Source organism: Sus scrofa, chromosome 7, assembly GCF_000003025.6.
Source record: "Sus scrofa isolate TJ Tabasco breed Duroc chromosome 7, Sscrofa11.1, whole genome shotgun sequence".
NCBI classification, from domain to species: domain Eukaryota; kingdom Metazoa; phylum Chordata; class Mammalia; order Artiodactyla; family Suidae; genus Sus; species Sus scrofa.
Genome location: NC_010449.5, coordinates 21,412,560 through 21,436,156, shown reverse-complemented (window position 1 = coordinate 21,436,156; position 23,597 = coordinate 21,412,560). Strand labels below are relative to the sequence as shown.

At 39.4% G+C, this 23,597-nt stretch overlaps 1 protein-coding gene across 11 annotated transcripts; it reads left to right on the top strand.

Annotated features, from left to right (window-relative positions):
- Positions 921 to 22,884, top strand: ZNF184 (zinc finger protein 184). 11 transcript variants are annotated; one of them, XM_021099797.1, is made up of 8 exons: positions 935 to 1,018; positions 1,270 to 1,383; positions 1,629 to 1,758; positions 8,727 to 8,909; positions 9,738 to 9,805; positions 16,091 to 16,217; positions 16,564 to 16,659; positions 20,365 to 22,883. In XM_021099797.1, exons 4-8 carry the CDS (start codon positions 8,879 to 8,881, stop codon positions 22,323 to 22,325), a joined length of 2,283 nt encoding a protein of 760 aa, XP_020955456.1. In that variant the 5' UTR covers positions 935 to 1,018; positions 1,270 to 1,383; positions 1,629 to 1,758; positions 8,727 to 8,878; the 3' UTR covers positions 22,326 to 22,883. The 11 variants fall into 11 exon arrangements, with proteins under 11 accessions (XP_020955455.1, XP_020955454.1, XP_013832951.1 ...); XM_021099798.1 differs by having other exon boundaries at positions 938 to 1,018; positions 1,270 to 1,333; XM_021099796.1 differs by having other exon boundaries at positions 921 to 1,383.

Sequence of the window (23,597 nt, the reverse complement as noted above, 5' to 3'; positions counted from 1 at the left end):
TATGAATAATGCTCCTGCACTTAAATACTCTTTGCTATATGTTTTAATTCCTTTTCATCTGATGTCTTTATTTCAGCCTGTTCTTTCACAGCTTTCATTTCTGTTTCATTTAGGTCGTGTCTTCTGGCAATCTACTTAGAATACCAAATTGTTGCCAGAAATTTTCTGGTTCTCACAGTAGGTTTTTTCTGAAATCTGCTTCTAGATACCGTCCCTTTCCTTTTACTGTAACTTTGTTTTTCATATACTTAGTGTTGGGATTCCAAGTTTAGTGTTTTGTCAGCCAGTAGTCTGTGACTTGACCTTAACCCCGCTATACAAATATGGAGATGCACAGAAGTACAGTAAAGTGCTTGGGCCACACATTTAAAAGTATAGAAACCTATCGACATCTTTCGGATATTCTGCCAAAGACACATCGACAGACTGGAGTTGGGTTTCATTCATAGCTATGTGTGGGCTGAAGTAAGCATACACCGTGCACTACAGCGGTCAAAACATGGGAAGCCCACCTCACAGTTTAAAGTGAAGGTTACGACCCATTTGAGAGTCATGAAAGCAATATAATGGGTCACGACCAGAATTTTTTAAACAAATAAGTATAATATCAAATACAAGGTAGGGCACGTAATACAGGAAAGTATTGCATTATGACATAATTGTGTTTTAAAATTATATACGTGTATAAATGTGTACTCTTATAATCAGTCTGGTCACACATGCTTGAGAGTCACCTCTCCAACGAACACTTTCAACTCAGAGACCAAGGAACAAACGACTGAAGGGCAGAACCCCAGGCCCTGCTCAAAGGGCTCTTACTCTTTGGCTGAGGCCTCTGGGAAATGGAGTTTAGCGTCCTAGAGCATGCTGGGAATCGTAGTCCCGCGTGTCTGCGGGGCGTGATCTAACGCTGGCGGGCGGGGGCGGGGTTCTCTCCTCACGACCGGAAGTGGCCGTTGAAGCCGGCTGTAGGCGTGAAAAGAGGGGGGAGACCTGATGCTTCGGCTCCCTTCGCTAGGTTTGGTGATCGTCTCAGAGCTTCCGGGCGGGGGATAGGAGTGTGTGGCAGGCTCTAGAGGGAGGGAAGCCCAGGTATCACTATGGCAACCGCCAGTCCTCCGGCCGCGTGACGTCACTCCTCTCTTCGCTTGAAGCGGCCTCTGTGGGAGAGAGCTGGGGCGTCCTAGAAGGGGCGCCCATCGCCTCCTTCAGAGTGGGGCTGTTCCGCTCCGATCCCTGGGAGGGCTTTGTTCTTTTGTTCCGGCCTAGGAGGAAGGACCAGAGCCGGGCCCCGCCCTGTTGTCCATTTTCCAGCTTTTCCGCCCTGCAACAGGTGTGTCTTCCTGAGCCCGCGGGGGTGTGAGCCCGCAAGTGTGCACAGAGGTAACCGTCCGGGTAGGTGGGAGCTTCTGGTCAGATTCTAGGATAGGCGACAGGGGTTTTGGAATCTGGGGATGAGAATCTGCGTTCTCGATCTCCATTCTGTTTTTGTTCAGCCGGAATGCCACATGTCTCTTTAATGCTCTCTCTGGTCACTTCTCTTTTCCAAGGACCTCTTGGCCGCTCTGCAAAACTCTTGAGTTGTGATTGTATGACAGTTGCTGCTGACCTCATCCTGTGTCTTTTAGGGTAGCCAACTTCAGCGGGCGTAAGGGCTCATCCTCCTGCTGAACATCTGGGCTCCAGACTGAGGACCCAGCTTGAGAAACCCTGGTGTCCTGATTCCAAGAGGAAGGGGATGAGCACTTGAGATGGAAGGTAATGGGGAAGACTTGGGGGAGAGTGGGATGATGGAGGCAAAACAGCAGGCACGACTTGAAAATTAAACACTTGGCAGAGCTGGAAGTAGTGGAAGGAAGGGACCTTATGTATATAAGGATGGATGGAGAAAGAAACAATTACATCATAGGGAGAGACTTACTTATATTATAGGGGGAAACTTGAAGGAAGAGTTAATTCTGCCTGACTTTGGGATTGGGGAATGAAAAGAAGTAATGATTCAGAATGTCTGTGATCCTCACATAACCTCTGTTTATTAAAAATTAGAATGATAATGTTGCAGTCAGGAAAAGTCTTGGTACTCATCTCTTAGTGCAAGAATCAGTTCTGAAATATCCCTGGCAGATGGCCATCTGTTAAGCCTATGCCTGAACAAGTGTGGTGTTAAACAGCATTTTGGGTGCAGACTATTCCCTTGTGGGGTCTTTCTTTTTTTAGTTCCTTATATTAGGCACAGTTGTCTTTCTCTGTAATTTCTGTGTTGATTTTAGCTCTTAGTCCTCAAAAGCAAGAAACTGCTGGCTCTTTAACATTGTTGCCCTTCAGATATGTGAATTCAGCTGTTAAAACTCCTACTCACAAATTCTGTTTCTTTTCCAAACAAAATCGCCTCAATTCCCTTGATGAGTCTTCATGTAATATATCTGGTCCTCTTCCCTAAAAACTCTCCTGCGTGATGGCATGCTTCTTAAAATTCATTGCCTAAAACTAAACGTAGTTCTTTAGGTATATTTTGAAAATTTTTGATATGGATTATATTTCTGCTGTTTAGCATCAAATTTATTTGCTTTTTAAAAATTAAGCAAATGAATTCCCATTATGGCTCAGGGGTTAACTAATCCAACTAGTATCCATGAGGATGCAGGTTCAATCCCTGACCTTGCTCAGTGGGTTAAGGATCCAACGTTGCCCATAGCCGTTGGTATAGATCGCAGACGAGGCTCGGATCTCAGGTTGCTGTGTCTGTGGCAGAGGCTAGTGGCTGCAGCTCCAATTCGACTCCTAGCCTGGGAACCTCCATATGCCACTGGTGTGGCCCTAAAAAGACTAAATAAATAAATAAAAGTAAAAATTAAGCAATAATATGCTGTTAGCCCTAGATCTTTTTTACATAAACTACGGTGAACTAGGTTTTTGTCATCCTTGTATAATAGAATTGTTTTTATCCTTAATGTTGGGACTTCACATTTATGAGTGTTCAGTTTTTTTGGCCAAATGTTCCAGTTTATCAGAATAATTAAGAATATTAATTTGGTTATTCAGTGTTTAACTGTCCTTTCCAACTTTATGTCTCTAGCATATTTAATGAATATTCCTCCTATTTCTTCCTACCTGTTGTTGAACAGGTCATGATAAGGACAGAGCCCTGTGATATATCACTATAGACTTAGGGTTTGGTTAAACCTGTTATCATACAGTCTTTTTGTTGGATTTGTTTAATATCATTAGAAGCCTTAACATTATTTATATTATTTATTAAGTTTGAGCTATACCTTATTTGCCCTCAGCTCCTTTTTTCTACAAGTTCAAAGAATCTCTATTTTATTTATGGCAAATGTATGTGTATCTACAATTATCTTAAAAAGTATAATGAAAAAAATAGCTCTTTCATTATATTACCAATGAATGATTGGAAGTTATAATAAAAATAATAGGTCTATAATAACATCCAATATGTGAAACAGGAATATAAACCAACACAAACACTCAGGCTCTGTATACTGAAAGCTATAAAACATTGCTGAGAAAAAATTTTCCACCTTTATTGAGATATAATTGACCCTAACATTGTGTAAGTTGTCTGTTACGATTATTTGATACACCTATATATTGCAAAATCATTACCACAATATGGTTAGTTAACACATCTGTTACCACATATATTTGCTTTTTTATGTGTGTGCATGTGACGAGAATATGTAAGATTTATTCTCTTAGCAGCTTTCAAGTGTATAATACAGTATTGTCAGCTATAGTTACCATGCAGTACATTAAATTTCCAGAACTTATTTATAACTGAAAGTTTGTACCCTTTAAACAACATCTCCCCATTTCTTCCACTCTACAGCCCTTGGAAACCATCATTTTACTCTTTGTTTCTGGGTCTGGCCTTTTTAGATTCCACGTATGAGGGAGATCGTGCAGTATTTGTCTTCCTTTTTCTTATTTCACTTAGCATAATGCCTTCAGAGTCTATCTGTGTTGTCCTAAATGACAGGATTTCCTTCTGTTTTATGGCTGAATAATATTGCATTGTATGTATGTGTATGTATGTGTATGTTCCCACTGTTGGTGGGAATGTAAATTGGTATACTCCTATAAAACACAATATGGAGATTCCTTAAGAAATTAAATATAGAGCTACCACATGATCTAGCAGTCCCACTTCTGGGTATGTATCCAAAGGAAATGACATCACTATCTCGGAGAGAGTTTTGGTTTTTTTTTTTTTTTTGTCTTTTTGCCATTTCTTGGGCCGCTCCCGTGGCATATGGAGTTTCCCAGGCTAGGGGTCTAATTGGAGCTGTAGCTGCCAGCCTACACCAGAGCCACAGCAACGCGGGATCCGAGCCACATCTGCGACCTACACCACAGCTCACAGCAACACCGGATCGTTAACCCACTGAGCAAAGGCAGGGATCGAACCCACAACCTCATGGTTCCTAGTGGGATTCGTTAACCACTGTGCCTAGTGGGATTCGTTAACCACTGTGCCTTTTGATTTTTTTTTTTTTTTTTTTTCAGAGAAAGATCTTTATACCCATGTTCACTGCAGCATTATTTGCAGTAGCCAAGACATGGAAGCAACCTAAGTATCCATCAGTGGATAAATGGATAAAAAAAAAAATGTGGTATATACACATAAATTTCCATTGTTGCTATACCAATTTACATTCCCACCAACAGTGGGACAAAGGTTACCTTTTTTCTACATGGTCACCAACACTTACCTCTTGTCTTTTTGATAGTATTCATTCTAATACGTCTGAGGTGATATCTCATTGTGGTTTTGATTTGCATTTCCCCGATGATTAGTGATATCAAGGACCTTTTCATTTATGTTGGCCATCTGTATGTCTTTGGAAAAATGTTTATTCAAGTTCTCTGCCCAATTTTAAATTGGATTATTTGTTTTTATGCTGTTGAGTTGTATGAGTTCCTTATATACTTTGGATATTAATCCCTTATATATGATTTGCAAATAGTTTCTCCCATTTCATAGCTTTTCATTTTTTTATGCTTTATTTTGCTGGGCAGAAGCTTTTTAGTTTCACATAGTCCCACTTGTTGATTTTTCCCTTTGTTGCTTGTGCTTTTGGTGTCATATTGAAAAGATCTTTGCCAAGACCAGTGTAAAGGAGGTTTTTCTTTCTGTCTTCTAGGAGTTTTACAGTTTTAGGTCTTGTTTAAATCTTCAATGATCCATTTCAAGTTAATTTTCATGATTAGTGCAAGATAAGAGTTCACTTTTCTTCTTTTGAATGTGATAATCCTTTCTTACTGCCATTTGTTGAAGAGACTGTCTTTTCTCCATTAAATATTTTTGGCTCCCTTGTCTAATACTAGTTGATCATAAATAGGGGGCTTTATTTCTGGGCTCTCAGGTCTGTTCCATTGGTCCTTGTGTCTCTTTTTATAATAATACCATATTGTTTTGAAATCAGGAAGTATGATGCCTCCAGTTTTGTTCTTTGTCAGGATTGCTTTGACTTTTTGAGGTCTTTTGTGGCTCCACACAAATTTTGGAATTATTTTTTCTATTTCTGTGAAAAGTACCATTGGAATTTTGATAGGGATTGCATTTAATCTAGATGACTTTGAGTAGAATGGACATTTTAACAATATAAATTTTTCTTATCCATGAACCCAGGATGTCTTTCCATTTATTTGTGTCTCCTTCAAATTCTTTCATCAGTGTCTTACAGTTTTCATTCCACAGACCTTTCACCCCCTTGATTAAATTTATTTCTAAGTTTTTTTATTGTTTCTGATGTTGTTCTAAATGGGGTTATTTTCTTTATTTCCTTTGCAGATATTTCCTTTTTGGTGTATAGAAACACCACTGATGCAGTCACCTCCTTCAGTCTTTAACTGATTGGCTTTGGGAGAGAAATACCCTCTATCAGCATTTCTGCTAGGGATTCTGAAGCTTTTTCAGATCTTTTATGGATATGTCTGCTCCATACTTTTTGTTCTAGATTCTTAAGATTCTGTGCCTTCTCTTAATCCTGCAGAGCCAGGCTGGGTGCTGCCAGCTTCCCATTTGCTTTCCCTTGGCAAGGCTGAACAGTCGGGTTTTAGTGCTTTCTCCAAATCATGCACAGTCAGGCTAGCTTTCTGCGGGTGTTCACTATCTATAGTAAGCTCTAGAAAAGCTTACTTTCACCACCAATAGGGTATGCACAAGAAGGTGGCCACGAGGTGGGGGGAGGGTTTGTACATTAGGTGCAAGGAGCATTGCATGTGCCCATGGGCCAATTGGGGGGATCCACATGTGAAGCACGCCCAGTGGTCCTTTGGCAGGCTTCCTTATGGAGTCTGTGAACTGGTTAGTAGGATCCATGTCCCTTTGATATGCCGTCTGAAAGCCCTTACTGCTGTTCTCCCAGCTGCTGTCTTATCCCTGTTCACTTAGGACACCTCAATATTCTGGATGATGTGAGAAAGAAGTGGGTCTCTTTGGTGGTGTCCCACATTCCTTGGGAAGCTGTGTGCTCACATGCTTTCACTTTTTCCCATGAGAGAAATCTCAGGCCAACAAGGCCTTCTTGGCACTGAATTCTGCCTCCCTGGAAGAGGGGTAATGCAGGTAAAGTAAACTCTTTCTCTTATCATCTTCAGTGCATCCATCTTGGATTTTTTTTCCCCCTGCTCCAGTGGTATGCTGGAACGTCTCTTCTAGACTCTTGGACTTCCACAAAGACACTCTCATCCATGGGTCATTGTCTAAATTAGTATTCTTTGTGGGTGAAGATAGTAGAAAATTCTTATTCTACCCTGTTGATGACATCACTTCTTCCCTTCTCAGCTCTTTGCCCCTTATGTCTTTTATAAATATTCTTTTTAATTCGAAGTTCTTCAGAATTAAATCAACCAAAATGGCTTCATTTTTTTTTTTCCTTTTTCTTTCTCTTGGAGATTTTTTACAATTGTATAGTTAGGATGAACTTTCATGAGCCTCTGTCCCTTGAAGTCATGGTAGTGCTTGCAACACTGAGCATTTACTATTGCTGGGCACATAGTTGATTTCTATAGCTGTTACTGTTGTTGGTTTTATTGGTTTCTGTTACTTTGTTTTGTTTCTTTTTTGTTTTTGTTTTGTTTTGTTTTTTGTCTTTTTAGGGCTGCACCGGTGGCATATGGAGGTTCCCAAGCTAGGGGTCTGTTCGGAGCTATAGCCGCCAGCCTGTGCCACAGCCACAACAATGTGGGATCCGAGTTGTGTCTTGGACCTACACCACAGCTCACAGCAATGCTGGATCCTTAACCCACTAAGTGAGGCCAGGGATCGAACCCGCGTCCTCACAGATGCTAATCAGGTTGGTTAACTGCTGAGCCACAACGGGAACTCCTGGTTTCTGCTACTTTGAATCAAAACATCTTACCTAAGACATTTCTCTTGATGCAGTTAAAGTCTTGGATACATATCTGTCTATGTACATTTCCTTTTATTCTTAAAAACTCCAACTAACACCTTCATTTTTTTCTCAAGATTTCTTTTACAAAACAAATTTCCATTACTGGTCAAAGCTAAGTCTAGAATAATAGTTCCTTTTATGGCTACCTCTACATTCTGGGAATTGGACTTTCCTGTCAACCATTACTCTGAATAGACCTTGCCAAGAGCAAAGTTTGTTTTTGTTTTGTTTATCGATGTGTAAGTTACTACATTAAGTACACAAATCAAGTGTACCACTTGATTAATACTTATATTTATATACCAGTATAACCACCACCCACACTAAGATATGGAATGTATCTAATGCCCCAGAGGTCTCTTTCATGCCTGCTAAGTCAGTAACCCTCCAAAAGTAACCACTATTCTAACTTCCATCACCATAGATCTGTTAGATTTTTTTGTTTGTTTGTTTTTTGTTTTTTAGGGCAGCACCTACCACATACAGAAGTTCCCAGGCTAGGGGTCAAATCAGAGCTGCAGTTGCAGCCAGGACACAGCCACAGCAATGCCAGATCCAAGCTGCATCTGTGACCTATGCTGCAGCTTGTGGCAATACCGGATCCTTAAAACACTGAGCGAGGCCAGAGATCAAACCCTCATCCTCGCCACAATGGCAACTCGCTGTTTGGTCTGATTTTGAACTTAATATACAGGCTCACCTCAGAGATGTGAGTTCAGTCCTAGACCACCTCAATAAGTCAGATATAAAGTAAACTGAGTCACAAGAATTCTTGGTTCCCCAGTGCATGTAAAAGTTACGCTTTCAGTATACTGTAGTTTATTAAGTATGCAGTAGCTTTATGTGTAAAAAAAAAAAAAAGTATATACCTTAATCTAAAAATACTTCATTGCTGGAGTTCCCGTCGTGGCGCAGTGGTTAACGAATCCGACTAGGAACCATGCCCTTGCTCAGTGGGTTAACGATCCGGCCGTTGCCGTGAGCTGTGGTGTAGGTTGCAGACGCGGCTCGGATCCCGCGTTGCTGTGGCTCTGGCGTAGGCCGGTGGCTACAGCTCCGATTCAACCCCTAGCCTGGGAACCTCCATATGCCGCGGGAGCGGCCCAAGAAATAGCAACAACAACAACAACAAAAGACAAAAGACAAAAAAAAAAAAAAAAAAAAAAAAAAAAAAAAAAAAATACTTCATTGCTAAAAAATACTAACCATCATCTGAGCCTTTAGCAAGATATAGTTGTAGCATCAAAAATTATTGACACAGATTACCATAACAAATATAGTAATAATGAAAAGTTTGAAATATTGTAGGAATTACCGAAATGGGACCCAGAGACATGAAGTGAGTAAATGCTATTGGAAAAATGGTGCTGATAGACTGAGTGGACATAGCATTGCCACAAGACTTCAATTTATAAAAAACACAGAATTTGCAAAGTGCAAATGAAGTGAAGCACAATAAAATGACGTTTGCCTGCAAATGTCTTCATAACAGTATGTATTCTTTTGTGTTAGGCTTATTTTGCTAAATATTTTTAAGAGATACATCCATGTTAGGTAAAGCAATAGCTCATTCTATTATATTGCATAGTAATAGTCTATTGTATGAATGTATCACAGTTTATCCATTCTGCTGAAAGACATTTGGATTGTTTCAGGTTTGGGGATATTATAAATAAATCTGTTATGAACAGTCTTGTACAAGTCTTGGTGGACATAACTCCTCATTTCTCTGGGTATATTTATAGGGGTGGAATTGCCGAGTCATAGGGCTGACATATGTATAGCTTTAGTATATACTGCCAAACAGTTTTTCTAAATGGTTGGTAAATTTATACCTCCACAGCACTGTACAGAAGTTCTAGTTTCTCTGTATTCTTGCCAGTGGTTAGCAGTGACCACGTCAATTTAATTTTAGACATTCTGGTGGGTAGGTAGTATAGATAAGTGTATGTTGTTGTGGCCGTTAATTTGCATTAATAGCTAAGTTTCAAAGGGCATGGGAAGACTTTTGGAAAGTAATTTTATAGAGCAGAAAAGGCAACAGAAATAGTTTGCCTCACTTAATGAAGAACGATGTAGATTGAGTTGTATGATCCATATGATTGTAAGTATCTAGGGACAGAATTGTGAATCTTAAAAGTAATGCTTTACTTCCTAAGCCTACAGATGAGAGTACCAGAGTACTATTTTTTGGATTTTGAGAAGGAAATGGCATAGTTCCTGCTATTTTAATATAGAAAAAAAACAAGTGGATTTTACAGATTGCTGAGAGCAGCTAATTTGGATGGGATTCATTGTGGTTTCTTTTTCCTCCCCTAGATCTGTCCTCTCCAGAGTCTGCCCTTCTCCAAGGGGGACGTACTTCACTCCCATCAGCTAGTTTTCAGGTAAGTTGGGATTTCCTGAAATGGCATTGCACTCCTTAAAGAGGGATTATGTATTCTTTTGCTGTGGGGTATGTTGATCTAACCAATGTTGGCAATTCATTCTGGGCTCCTATCTGTCAGCGACCTTCCTAGCTCTGCCTCTCCAGCTTAACTAATATATTCATCACTTAACTTCTTATATCTCGGTATAGATCTTTTTTTTTTTTTTTTTTTTTTGGTTTTCAGGGCCATACATGTGGCATATGGAAGTTCCCAGGCTAGGGGTCCAATCGAAGCTACAACTGCTGGCCTTCACTGCAGCCACAGCAATGCAAGATCTGAGCCAAGTCTGTGACCTACCCCACAGGTCATGGCAATGCCAGATCCTTAACCCACTAAGTGAGGCTAGGGATCGAACCTGCATCTGCATGGATCCTAGTTGGATTTGTTACTGCTGAGCCACGATGGTATAATTTTCTTGGGCATGAAGAACTTCCTTAAGATTTCTTTTACTGCAGTTTCTTGGTGATGAATTCTTTCAAGTTTTTATGTCTGAAAAGGTATTTTGCCTTTGTTTTTCAATTCTAGTTTAACAGTTTTTCTTCTTTTTATTATTTAATAGCATTGCTCCATTGTCTTCTTGCTTGCATTGTTTCCAACAAAAAGCTACTGTCATTTTTATCTTTGTTTCTTTGTGTTTCTTTTTTCCTCTGGATACTTGTAAGATTTTCTTTATCATGAGATTTTTTTGTTTGTTTTTGTTTTTTTCCTTTTATTTTCTTCTTTTTTTTTTTTTTTTTTTTTTTTTGTCTTTTTACTATTTCTTTGGGCCGCTCCCACGGCATATGGAGGTTCCCAGGCTAGGGGTTGAATCAGAGCTGTAGCCCCCGACCTACGCCAGAGCCACAGCAACGCGGGATCCGAGCCTCGTCTCAACCTACACCACAGCTCACGGCAACGCCGGATCGTTAACCCACTGAGCAAGGGCAGGGACCGAACCCGCAATCTCATGGTTCCTAGTCGGATTCGCTAACCACTGCGCCACGACGGGAACTCCTATTTTCTTCTTTTTTTAATCATGAGATTTGAGGTAACTGATGTGTATTGGTGTAGTTTTCTTTGTTTTCCTTGTGCTTGCAGTTTATTGCATTTCTTGGATCTGTGGATTTATAATTTTCATCAAGCTTGGAAAATAAGAGCTTATTATTTCTTCAAATTTTTTTCTCCTCCTTTCTCCTCTTTTTCCCCCAAATTCCAATTTCACATTATTGGGCCACTTGAAGTTGTCCTGTAGCTCCCAGATGCTATTTCTTTTTTAAAATTATTTTTTTTCTTATCTGTTTCATTTTTATTAGTTTCTGTTTTTGTGTCTTTGTATTTGCTAATCTTTTTTTTCATTGACTAAGCTGTTAATACTATTCAGTGTATTTTTCATTTCAGAATATTCTCATCTTTAGCTCTAGATGTTCTGTTTGGGTCTTTCAAAATTATCTTCCATGTCTCTACTTAATGTTTGAACGTATAGAATACAGTCATAACTTTAATTGTTCTTGTCTGCTAATTCTAGCATGTATGTCAGTTTTGGTTTGATTTCAGTGGATTTTTTTTTTTTTTCTCGTTATGCTGTGTTTTTTCTCATATATGGTATTTTCCTGCTTCTTTGCATGTCTGGTAGTCTTTGATTGAAAGCCAGACAATGTGAATTTTATCTTACTGAATTCTGCATACTTTTCTATTCTTGTAATATTCTTGAGCCTTTTTATGGGATGCAGTTATTTGAAATAATGTATCCCTTTTTTGTCTTGCTTTAAGATTTGTTTGGTGAACCTAGAGCAGCATTTAATCTAAGGCCATTTATTCCCCCACTACTGAGGCAGGATCTTTTTGATCATTCTACCCAGCGCTTAATGAGTTTTCCAATTTGACTGATGGGGAGAGACTCTGTTTTCAGCTCTTTTAGTGTACTGGTGCTGTTCCCTTAAATCCTTTGGATGATTCTTTCCCTTCTTCTTATAGTCTCTTCACACCCACGATTGAATGGTACTTTGCTGAATACTTGGTGGGAACTTCTGCATTCTCCTTGCTTCTTTCCTGTATTGCTCTCTTTCCTACAGTATTCTGTCCTGTGAACTTTAGTCACCTTGACTTTTCCAAACTCTCTTCAGTTCCCCATCCCTGTATCTCTGCCTGGAAACTCTAAAGGCAGTAAGCCAGAGCAGTTACAGGGCTCACCTCATTTGTTCCTTGGGATCCTGTTCTTTGTTATCTGAGATTCAGTGCCTTGGAAACTGTTATTTCATACATTTTGTCTGGAATTTTTTGGTATTTAATGCAGGAGGGTAAATCCAATCCTTATTAATCCCATCTTGGCCACAACTTGATCCTTTTGAGATTTGTTTTTGAACAGCTTTGTTAGGGCTGATCTAGCATAGCCTTACTCTAGGACTGTGTTTCCTGGGAGCCTACGACCACACTTTATTTGATTCAGTGATTTGCTAGAATGACTCTACTAAAATGACTCTCCCCGCCCAGTAGCATTAACTCAGCGATAAAGATTATTACAACAAAGGATACAAAACAGGATTGAAAGCAAAAAAGATATTCATAAGTAGAATTCAAAGAAATCAAGTATAGGAGTTCGCATTGTGGTGCAGTGGTTAGCGAATCCAACTGGGAACCATGAGGTTGCGGTTCGATCCCTGGCCTTGCTCAGTGGGTTAAGGATCTAGCGTTGCCGTGAGCTGTGGCGTAGGTCGCAGACGCAGCTTAGATCCTGTGTTGCTGTAGCTCTGGCATAGGCTGGTGGCTACAGCTCCGATTGGACTCCTAGCCTGGGAACCCCCATATGCCGCGGGAGCAGCCCTAGAAAAGGCAAAAAGACTAAAAAAAAAAAAGAGAAAAGAAAAGAAAAAAGAAATCAAGTATAGACTTCCAAGTCTTCCCTCTGTGATGATCACACAGATGCACTTTCTCTCTAGCTGTTGTCCACAGAGACATGAGAAATGTCTGCTTGAGTCTTGCTGCCCAGATTTCTTGAAGGTAGCTGCTCACATTGACATGTACTCGCTATTGCCCAGCCGTGGTGCAGACCTCACACTAGGCACCATGTGTGCATCATAAATCTTTATATGTACTTTAAACAATGCTGACAGTCTGGTACATCCTGCCAGTTCTCCAAGCACACAATAACATCGTCAATCGGTGACTGTATAAACAGCTTTCAGAGCTTGTTTAAGGTTCAGAAACATGGATCCAAGTGTCCCTAAGATTAGCAAGGATCAAGCAAACCAGACTTGCTGCTTTAACTCTTTCTTCACAGGCTAAACTTGCCGTGCTACTAAAGCGTGCTGGAACTGTTTATGGGAGCTGATTGTGCATATCTCTTCTTAACTTTGGGTTCAGTTATGCCGTGTTGGTAACTTGATATTGCCTGTGGCAGTTGTATTTACACCAGGTTTTTGGAGTTCCTCCTCTGTATATCTCCCTTCTTTCCAGTATCTGTCCTGCAAATCATCTGCCTCCATAGTCCTGAGCTGCCGCCTTTGGCTCCTTTATTCATAAGACCACTGGGCTTTGCTTGGGTTCTGCCTCCCTGCTCTGTAGTCTGGAGATACCTCCAGACAGGAAACTAACTGAATGGACAGTGGGTCTCATTTGATTGTCTCCCTTCTCTCAGGGTCGTAGTTCTGTTCTTTGAAGTACAAAAACAAGTGTTTATAGTTTATAAGCTTTATAGTTTATAAGCCTATAAGCTTTGTAAGTTTATAGTCTGTAAGCTTTATAGTTTACACTGGGAGAGCTTGTCCAGTTACTCTGTTTTGGTTAGAAGTCCCAATAATTCACTTATACATTTTAAAATAAAATTAACTGACCCAGTTTCAAATACATAGTAAATAAAGAAAAAGGAAGTTCCCCTGCATTGTCTCCAAGTCCTACTAAACAGTCCTACTGATAATATTTGATAGTGTTGATTTTTTTACCTTTTTCTCTGTGCATTTACCTATACGTGTTCCTATTCATAAAAATAAAAATGGGATAATACCATGTATGTTGTTATAACTACAATAAATATTTTTTAATCAATACAAGATCCTTTTTTTTTTTTTTTTTGCCATACTTGCAATATGTGGAAGTTCTCTGGGTCAGGGATCAAACCCACACCACATCATTAACCGGAGCCACAGCAGTGACAATGCCGGATCCTTAACCTACTGAGCCACCAGGGAACTCTGAGATACTTTATTTTTAAAATGGCTATGTAAACTGCTTTAGTATGGTTGTACCATAAATTCTTTAACCACTGTCCTATTAATGGACATTTAAGTTTGCTTTTTTTTTCCTCGCAAACAGTGTTGTGAGGATATTTTTATGTCTATTTATTTTTCACAATGATTTTTATTTTTTCTATTATAGTTGGTTACATATGTCTTTATAGCCTGAAGTGTTTCTAAAGAGTAAATTCCTACAAGGTATAAAACTGGATTGAATAATATATGCATTTAAACTTTTGATAATCCTGGCAGAGTGTCCCTCAGATGGATTGCATTATTGTTCTGTTCCCACTGTACATGTGAGCACTTTCAGCAGTGTTCCCCAATCTGAAATCTCATTGTTCTATTATATGTTTCATGAAGAAGAGCATCTTTTCATGGTTTATTAGTGATGCCTTGGGTGAGTTGCCTATTTGAGTTGTTGGCCTTTTTTTGTTATTATTGTGTGTTATTTATCTTTTATCTTTTTTGTCAAGTATTTGTAGGAACTCAAAATATTTCATTTTGTTTATGGTTTTCTTCAGAAGTTTTACATTTTTATGTGGTTGTATCTGTCAGTCTCTTTCTTTGTCTTATAATTTTTGCCTTCCACATAGCAAGCTTATAAAACTTTTTCTGCCTTTTAATTGTACTATTATTTTTACTTTCTCTTTAAAATTTAGTCTTAATCCAGCAGATATTTTTGTATATGCCATTAAATAAGGAACTCACCTTAATTTTTTTTCTCAAATAGACAGTCATTTTTTTAATGCAGCCATTTTGTGAATAATCCAGCTTTTTAAAACTAATTTGAAAGTTGCTTAATCCTATTTAGTTTTTATAAACATGGCTGTATTTGGGGATTTTCTGTTTTGTTTCCTTGAGTTTTATTCCATGCTAGACCACTCTGTTTATTGTTGTTGGCCACAGCATGTGGAAGTTCCTGGGCAGGGATCAGATCTATGCCACAGCTGTGGCAAGGCTGGATCCTTAACCGCTAGGCCATCAGGGAACCCCTAGACCACTCTGTTTTAATTTATCCTGATCTTTCAGTATATTCTGATATATTGCTTAATATATTTTGAAATGTGGGAGGGTAAGTCTCCTCTCCAAATTCTTTTTTTTGGGGGGGGAGGGGATCTTTTTGTCTTTTTTGGGCCTCACCTGAGGCATATGGAAGTTCCCAGGCTAGGGGTCTAATCGGAGCTATAGCTGCTGGCCTGAACCACAGCCACAGCAATGCCAAACCGAGCCACACCACAGCTCACAACAACACAGCCTACACCACAGCTCACACCAATGCTGGATCCTTGACCCCCTGAGCGAGGCCAGGGATCGAACACGAAACCTCATGGTTCCTAGTCAGATTTGTTCCCGCTGCGCCATGATGGGAACTCCTTTCTTTTTTTTTGCCTTTTAGGGTTGTACTGCTGGCGTATGGAGGTTCCCAGGCTAGTAGGAGCTATAGCTGTGGGCCTACACCACAGCCACAGCAACATAGCATCCGAGGCGCATCTGTGACCTACAGCACAGCTCACAGCAATGCCAGATCTTTAACCCACAAGCGAGGCCAGGGATCCAATCTGCAACCTCATGGTTCCTAGTCGGATTTGTTTCCACTGCGCTAGGATGGGAACTCCCCAAATTCTTTCAAAAACATTTTTGGCTATTCCTACACATTGTAGGTAGTAATGTTGGTAGGTAGATATACTCTTAGTACTTTGTAGGTATGCTTTAATGCTTGATATGTCTTTAAACATAGAGACGATGATGATGATGATGAAGATCAATAACAACAACAATAGCCACCATTGGCTGAACACATGTTATTTGCTAGACCCTCAATTTAGTGTTTAATGTTGAACAGTTCTCACTTAATTCTTGCAATAATCCTATGCGTTGGGTTCTATTTTTATAATCATTTTACAAAAGAGGAAATATCAATATCATTTTTCAGATAGCCCATAGCATGCCTTACTTCTGTCAGTATTGCTAACTTTACTCCTTTTCTAGGTAAATGCTTTATGGCTAAGCAGAAATTTGTTTGGTGTTCCAGGAATCAGTGACCTTCAAGGATGTAATAGTGGACTTCACACAGGAAGAATGGAAACAGCTGGATCCTGTACAGAGAGACTTATTCAGGGATGTGACGTTGGAAAATTACACACATCTGGTCTCGATTGGTAAGGATGGCTTCTCTGAGTTAACTGGGGATGTGGAGAAGGAGGGTTCTCTTGTGCTTAGGTGAGTTTTGCCTTTAAGTTAGAACAAAGATTCCTAAATTTTGAAGGGTTCTGAAAAGGTTTCTGCTCTCTAGCAAGTAGAATGACAAACTTATAATTTTTCCGAACCCAGATCAGTTCTCAAGTTATACCACATCTGGGAAGGTGTAACATTGAAGCTTATTTACTCCCATCTGATTTATCTACATATCCTTTCCTCTAAAGACAAATGGTGAGACGGAACTCTGTTATGGCGCTTTTCTCTTACTGCAGAGAAATAACTTTTCTTTTTACTCTCCATGAGCAGGACTCCAAGTTTCCAAACCTGATGTGATTTCCCAGTTAGAGCAAGGGACGGAGCCATGGATAGTGGAGCCCAGCATTCCAGTAGGTACCTTTGGAGGTAAGTAATAGATATCAGCCGATGAGCATAATTAAATTATTAACTCTGACCACCAGCCTGATGAGAGGATTTTATATCTGAAATGTAGATGTACTTGCTTCTCTTTAGTCTCCTGTGGAGAAATGGGAAGACATCTGGCCTCTTATGTTTTGTCAAAACACTAAATGTCTCAATATGTGTTTAATTTTTACACTCCTTTCAAAGGACATATCCTTCCCAGTTTTTTCTAAAGGCAGCTTCTTGTCATGGAATCTGGATTCTGTCCTTTGCCAACCTCTTTTGCAGTCCTGATTTCATAATTATCACCCCACTTTTCAGCCCTTACAGTTTTCTTTTGGGATCTAAAGACTCCATCCCCAGGACCTTCAAACAGAAATAGGCAACCTAAATTTCTAAATACTTTTACTCAACACTATCCATTTTGCCTTTTTTGCTTTCCCAGCCAAACTCTGCAAAAGTGGGACTTCCATACCTGTAGCCTTCATTTTTTTTTTTACTCACCTATTCCTGTCTTAATCTCACTATCAGTTTATTGGACAACCCTTGAAATTATGAATAACTTACTTGTTAACCATCAACTTCCAAACTGCACAGAGAGACTTTTTCTAAGATCTGATGCTGAAAAAAAATATATAAATATATAAATTTAGTCACTCTAGCTAAGTAATATATCTCCAGATTCAATGAGCTAGGAGTAGAAGTCCTTTTTTATGGGGAGAAAAAAAAAATGCATGCCATGTTCAAATTTAGGAAGTGCTGGATTAGCTAAAATTTTAGCAAGTTTCTTACTGGAGGACCACTCAGAGAATTTTTTTTATATGTAGTTGGGCATTATGAATTTCCAACAGGGTTGCACAGAATGTAACTTTTCTCTCTCCCATCCTCCTAACCGCAATTCCTTTCTTTTAATACTACACCTTTAATATCTTTCTCTTAGAAGATAGTTTCATGGAACACAATTGAGAAAATTTTTTTTAAAAAAATAGCTTTATTAATTTGTGCTTACAGTTTGTTACATTTTGGAAAAAAAAACAAGTTGTCAGGTTTTATTACAGATTTAAAAGTTTTTAAAAAACGTAACTTGAACAGATAGAAAACAATTTAAAAATATTTAAGTGTGTATTGGTAAATCCTTGACTCCCCAAAAGATGCTTTAGTCATAATCAAAGAGACACTTATTTAGATAAAAATAATAATAAAGAACTCATGTTGCATAGTTAATATAAATAGCTCCAATGATCTGGTCAGTAGGCAGAAGTCAATCATTTAAAATATTAAGCTCCATTCTTTTGTTTATTTTTTTATTGCTGGAATATGACCCGATGATGGTAGTTTTGGTAAACTAGCCCTTGGATCTGCCCTCATCTTCACTTGGAGCAGACTTATTCTTAGCTGGTGACATGTCTACTTTTATCTCCATAAAAATAAGTTACAGTTTTATATGCGTCTATAGAGGTAATTGAAGTTGTGACGCTACCTACATTGAGGTGGCCATTAGCCTGGGGCTTTGTCTGCATCATTTTCCTATCCTATTTAACGCTATCCTCTCTAAGCTATCTTGGCGATTTAGCCTCTGCCAAACTGTGATTGTACTCTGTTATATATTCTATTTCACTAGTCTATCTTGTCCTTTTGCAGCCTGGATGTCAGCACCCTTTATCACCTCTCCATGCACAGAGGTGTTGGAATACTGTGGTCAGTGCCCGTATTTGGCATGTAGTAAAGTAAGAATGCATTAGGAATGGTTCCTGCAGTAGGGATGGTTCTGTTGAGTATGGCCTTCTGGAATTTTCTCCAGTCCTTCATTCATTGTCCCACCCCTAATATTCTGGTAACTCTGTTGGTTAGTGCATGGACAATATGACAGTGTGGATAATGTTGGTCACAGTCTGTTGTATGTTTATTGCTTGCACCTGGAACTCCAAGTGGGCTAGAAATAAGCCATTTCCACACTCTGCCTTCAACAGCATCTGACTCCATGGTCTCCATACCTTTCACTACGAAGTACTTCCAGGAGGTATTCTTTTTTTCTTTTCTTTTTTTTTCCATATACTGAACCTGTGGCATATGGAAATTCCCAGTCTAGGGGTCAAATCAGAGCTGCAGCTGCTGGCCAACACCACAGCCACAGTCATGCCATATTCAAGCCAGATCTGCGAACTACAGCACAGCTCACAGCAATGCCGGATCCTAAACCCACTGAGTGAGGCCAAGACCAAACCCACATCCTCATGGATACTAGCTATATTCATTACCACTGAGCAACAACAGGAACTCCCCAGGAGGTATTCTTTAGGGCTCTCTGCTGTACAGATATATCCTTCTTCGTGTCATTTTTGTTGATGAGAACGTATCCTTTTTTTTTTTTTTTTTTTTTTTTTTTTGTCTTTTGTATTTTGTCCTTTTAGGGCCTCACCCGAGGCATATGGAGGTTCCCAGGCTAGGGGTCTAATTGGAGCTGTTGCTGCGGGCCTATGCCAGAGATTGGCTGTTCCCCAAAACTTCTGTTGCATTGATCTTCTTGTCCCTGCTGGAGAAGTACTGCTGTTAGGAGGCTGCCTACACTTATGTATACTTATGTGTGCTTTACCATTACCCATGGTACCAGGTATGGAGAGGATGGTAGGCAGCTCTGGGTCTCTGCCTTGTCCTTCATGCTTTCAGTGAAAGTGACGGTGATAGTAACCAGGCTGGCATCACAGGAGATTTAGTTCTCTGAGGGTCTGCTGTACTTTCACACTACCAGTGGAACCAAAGAAATGCTGTTTAAACACAGCCTTTTTTTCTTTACTGAATCTGCCAGCATTGACTAGATTACCCTGTCATCTATCTTCTCAGCACAGGACAAACTATCCCAGAGCAGACAATAGAGCAGTGTAACTCACTTTTCTGTTTTTTTTCTTATATTCTTTTGTTTGCTAAAAAACAGCTTTCTTTCATTAGTATATTTTATTTGCCCCATTACTCTAAATACTTTCAAGGATCTTCCTCTATCTCTGCTCTTTTTTTTCACATACATTCTTATGACCGTAGCTCTTCTTTTCTTTCCTCTTTTGAGCTGATACTTTCTATCCTATATTTGAACGTTTTAGTTATTCTGCCACTTTTGTCACCTTCCATCCCCACAAACACCATTATGGTCTGCTCTTCCATTTCTCTTCCTAATTCTTAAAAGCCTAGAGTTGCACTTGTCACCTTCCTCCACCTAAATTATTTCCTCTACTATTTACAACTTTCTCATTTCTAGCAGTGATATAGCTCTTCCTGCAGTGTTCCAGGTTAAAAACCATGGAGCTTTAGTCATGTCTTCTTTTTTTCTTGTCTTGAAATCATAGTTCTTAGATTTTTGTTTTGCTGTTCATTGACAAGGAATCCCAGTTCAGATTGCCTCCTTTAGATTCAGTCCATCTCTGCCTCCTCTTAACTATCTCTATGATCACTTTCTAAATTTATTATCGTCTTAAGTGGAGTTCCCTTACTGGTTCTTAGAGATTATGTATGGAAATGAATTAGACATTCTCTTGCTACTCTCATATTTTGCTTACTGTTATTGCTTTCCGAATTTCTCCCCAAATAATAGAGCTGTATATGAAAATCCTCAGAATTTCCTGTGGGCTTTATTTTTAATTTCATTAGGTCATTTCCAGAACAAAATTATTTTTTCTTCCCAATTCAGAGAATTCCAACATTTTCTTTTTCTTTCAGACTGGGAGACAAGACCAGAAAATAGCTTATCAGTCCTAGAGCTGGACATTTGTGAAGAAGAGCCATCTCTAGAGGCATTAGTAGAAAAGCACAAAAGGGATGATCCTTGGAGTTCCAACTTCTTAGAAACTTGGGAATCTGAAGGCAGTCTAGAAAGGCAGCAGGCAAATGAACAGACACTGTCACAGGAAATAAAAATAACAGAAAAGACAATACCTACTTTGGAGAAAGACCATGTAAATAATGACTTTGAAAAAAGCATCAATAAGAGTTCAGACCTTTCAACACAAAAAGAAATATCTCCAGAAGAGACCTCTACTAAAACGAGTGTCAAACAGAATTTAAACCGCGTTAAAAAAGAGAAATTGTGTAAGTGCAATGAATGTGGGAAAGCTTTTAGTTATTGTTCAGCTCTTATCCGCCACCAGAGAACACATACTGGAGAAAAACCCTACAAATGCAATGAATGTGAAAAAGCCTTCAGCCGGAGCGAAAACCTTATTAACCATCAAAGAATTCATACTGGAGATAAACCATATAAATGTGATCAGTGTGGAAAAGGCTTCATTGAGGGTCCATCTCTTACTCAACATCAAAGAATTCACACTGGAGAAAAACCTTATAAATGCGATGAATGTGGGAAAGCCTTTAGTCAGAGGACCCATCTTGTTCAGCATCAGAGAATTCACACTGGTGAGAAACCATATACTTGTAATGAGTGTGGAAAGGCCTTTAGCCAGAGAGGCCACTTTATGGAACATCAGAAAATTCATACAGGAGAAAAACCTTTTAAATGTGATGAATGTGATAAAACCTTTACCAGGAGCACACACCTTACTCAACATCAAAAAATTCATACTGGAGAGAAAACCTATAAATGTAACGAATGTGGGAAGGCTTTCAATGGGCCCTCGACATTTATACGTCATCATATGATTCATACTGGTGAAAAGCCATATGAATGCAATGAATGTGGGAAAGCCTTTAGTCAGCACTCAAACCTCACTCAACATCAGAAAACACATACTGGGGAGAAACCGTATGATTGTGCTGAATGTGGGAAATCCTTTAGTTACTGGTCATCCCTTGCTCAACATCTAAAAATTCATACTGGAGAAAAGCCTTACAAGTGCAACGAATGTGGGAAGGCCTTCAGTTACTGCTCATCCCTTACTCAACATCGGAGAATTCACACCAGAGAAAAGCCCTTTGAATGCAGTGAGTGTGGAAAGGCTTTCAGTTATCTCTCAAACCTTAATCAACATCAGAAGACTCATACCCAAGAGAAAGCTTATGAATGTAAGGAATGCGGGAAAGCCTTTATTCGGAGTTCATCTCTTGCTAAACACGAAAGAATTCACACTGGTGAGAAGCCTTATCAGTGTCATGAATGTGGGAAAACCTTCAGTTATGGCTCATCCCTTATTCAGCACAGGAAAATACATACTGGAGAAAGACCTTACAAGTGTAATGAATGTGGGCGAGCCTTCAACCAGAACATACACCTTACACAACATAAGAGAATTCACACAGGAGCAAAGCCTTATGAGTGTGCTGAGTGTGGCAAAGCCTTTCGACATTGTTCCTCTCTTGCTCAGCATCAAAAAACTCACACAGAAGAAAAACCCTACCAATGTAATAAGTGTGAAAAGGCTTTTAGCCAGAGTTCCCATCTGGCTCAGCATCAACGAATTCACACTGGAGAGAAGCCCTATAAGTGCAATGAATGTGACAAAGCCTTTAGCCGGAGCACTCATCTGACTGAACATCAGAATACTCACACTGGGGAGAAACCTTACAACTGTAATGAATGCAGGAAGACTTTCAGCCAGAGCACTTACCTCATTCAGCATCAGAGAATTCATTCAGGAGAGAAGCCTTTTGGATGTAACGATTGTGGAAAAGCCTTTAGATATCGTTCTGCTCTCAGTAAACATCAGCGGTTGCACCCTGGTATATGACTTCTAGGAACATCATAAACACAGGGGATACATTTACTCCAGTTTGTCCTTTTGTTCCAGGAGAATCAGGATGGATTGAGAAACTCCTAAAATATTTTTACTCTTCACTGCCATTCTCTGGAATGGAAAGTACATTGGGCTGAAGTAATCCAATTATATTGTTAAGCAACTTTTGATGTTGACAAACTTAGCCATTCTAAGCTTCGGTTTCCTCTGTGAATGAGGGAATTGAAGTAGGTGATTTCAGAGGTCGTTTGGAGTTTTATATTCAGTTTTTGTATATTTACAATATATTCTTGAATAGGATTATTATATATCAGCATTTTGCTAGGTTCCATTTTAGAGTGTATGTATTTATGCATGTTTTGCCAATAGAAAGCACCTGTGTTTAAGTAACTAGACTGGAGATCTATTATGCTCCTATTCTAACACATTTAAGTTGTTTAAGTAACTGGTTCCTAATAAAAAGAATTGTAAAATACCTTCAAATTAGTAATTCAGGAGAATATAATAGCTTAACTCAGTGCAAATATTAAACCTTCCTATTGTTTTCTCTCCTATTATGTTTTAACGTTCTAGAAGTTTATCACAACTACAGAGACCCTCTTATACAGTTTAACACTTGTGTTATTTAACCCTAGTTACATAGTGGAATCACTGCAGGAACTTTATAACATTCTGTTGCCAAGACCCTCTCCCCTGAGACTACTTAATTGGCCTAGGGAGTGGGATCTAGGTTTCGGTATCTATTCTTTAAACCCTAATGTGCACCCTGGAAAGAACAAAGGTGGTTTTGGGGCAGTGAGTGCTACGGCTTTTTACAAGTGAAAAAAAAAATTACTTTCGCATATGTGAATGCCAGCGACTTGCATCAGAATGTTGTCACTTCCTTAGGCGAAAAATGCCAGACAGTGAAGAATTGGTAGAATTCAGGAAATTAAGTAGCCATTTAAATCTCAGGGCTTTTTTCTGCTGTAGTTTGAAACATTGATAAAGAAATGCCATCTTGGGGGTTCCTGTCGTGGTGCAGTGGTTAACGAATCCGACTAGGAACCATGAGGTTGCGGGTTTGATCCCTGCCCTTGCTCAGTGGGTTAACGATCTGGCATTGCCGTGAGCTGTGGTGTAGGTTGCAGATATGGCTCAGATCCTGAGTTGCTGTGGCTCTGGCAAAGGCCGGCGGCTACAGTTTTGATTAGACCCTTAGCCAGGGAACCTCCATATGCCGAGGGAGCGGCCCAAGAAATGGCAAAAAAAAAAAAAAAAAAAAGG

What these genes read in the sequence shown, in the direction of transcription:
- ZNF184 (XM_021099796.1), top strand. Translation starts at nt 8,879, where the DNA reads ATGACGTTTGCCTGCAAATGTCTTCATAACA. An exon ending in TCCCATCAGCTAGTTTTCAG is followed by an intron (nt 9,806 to 16,090) that starts GTAAGTTGGGAT and finishes TTGGTGTTCCAG; the next exon opens with GAATCAGTGACCTTCAAGGA. An exon ending in CACACATCTGGTCTCGATTG is followed by an intron (nt 16,218 to 16,563) that starts GTAAGGATGGCT and finishes CTCCATGAGCAG; the next exon opens with GACTCCAAGTTTCCAAACCT.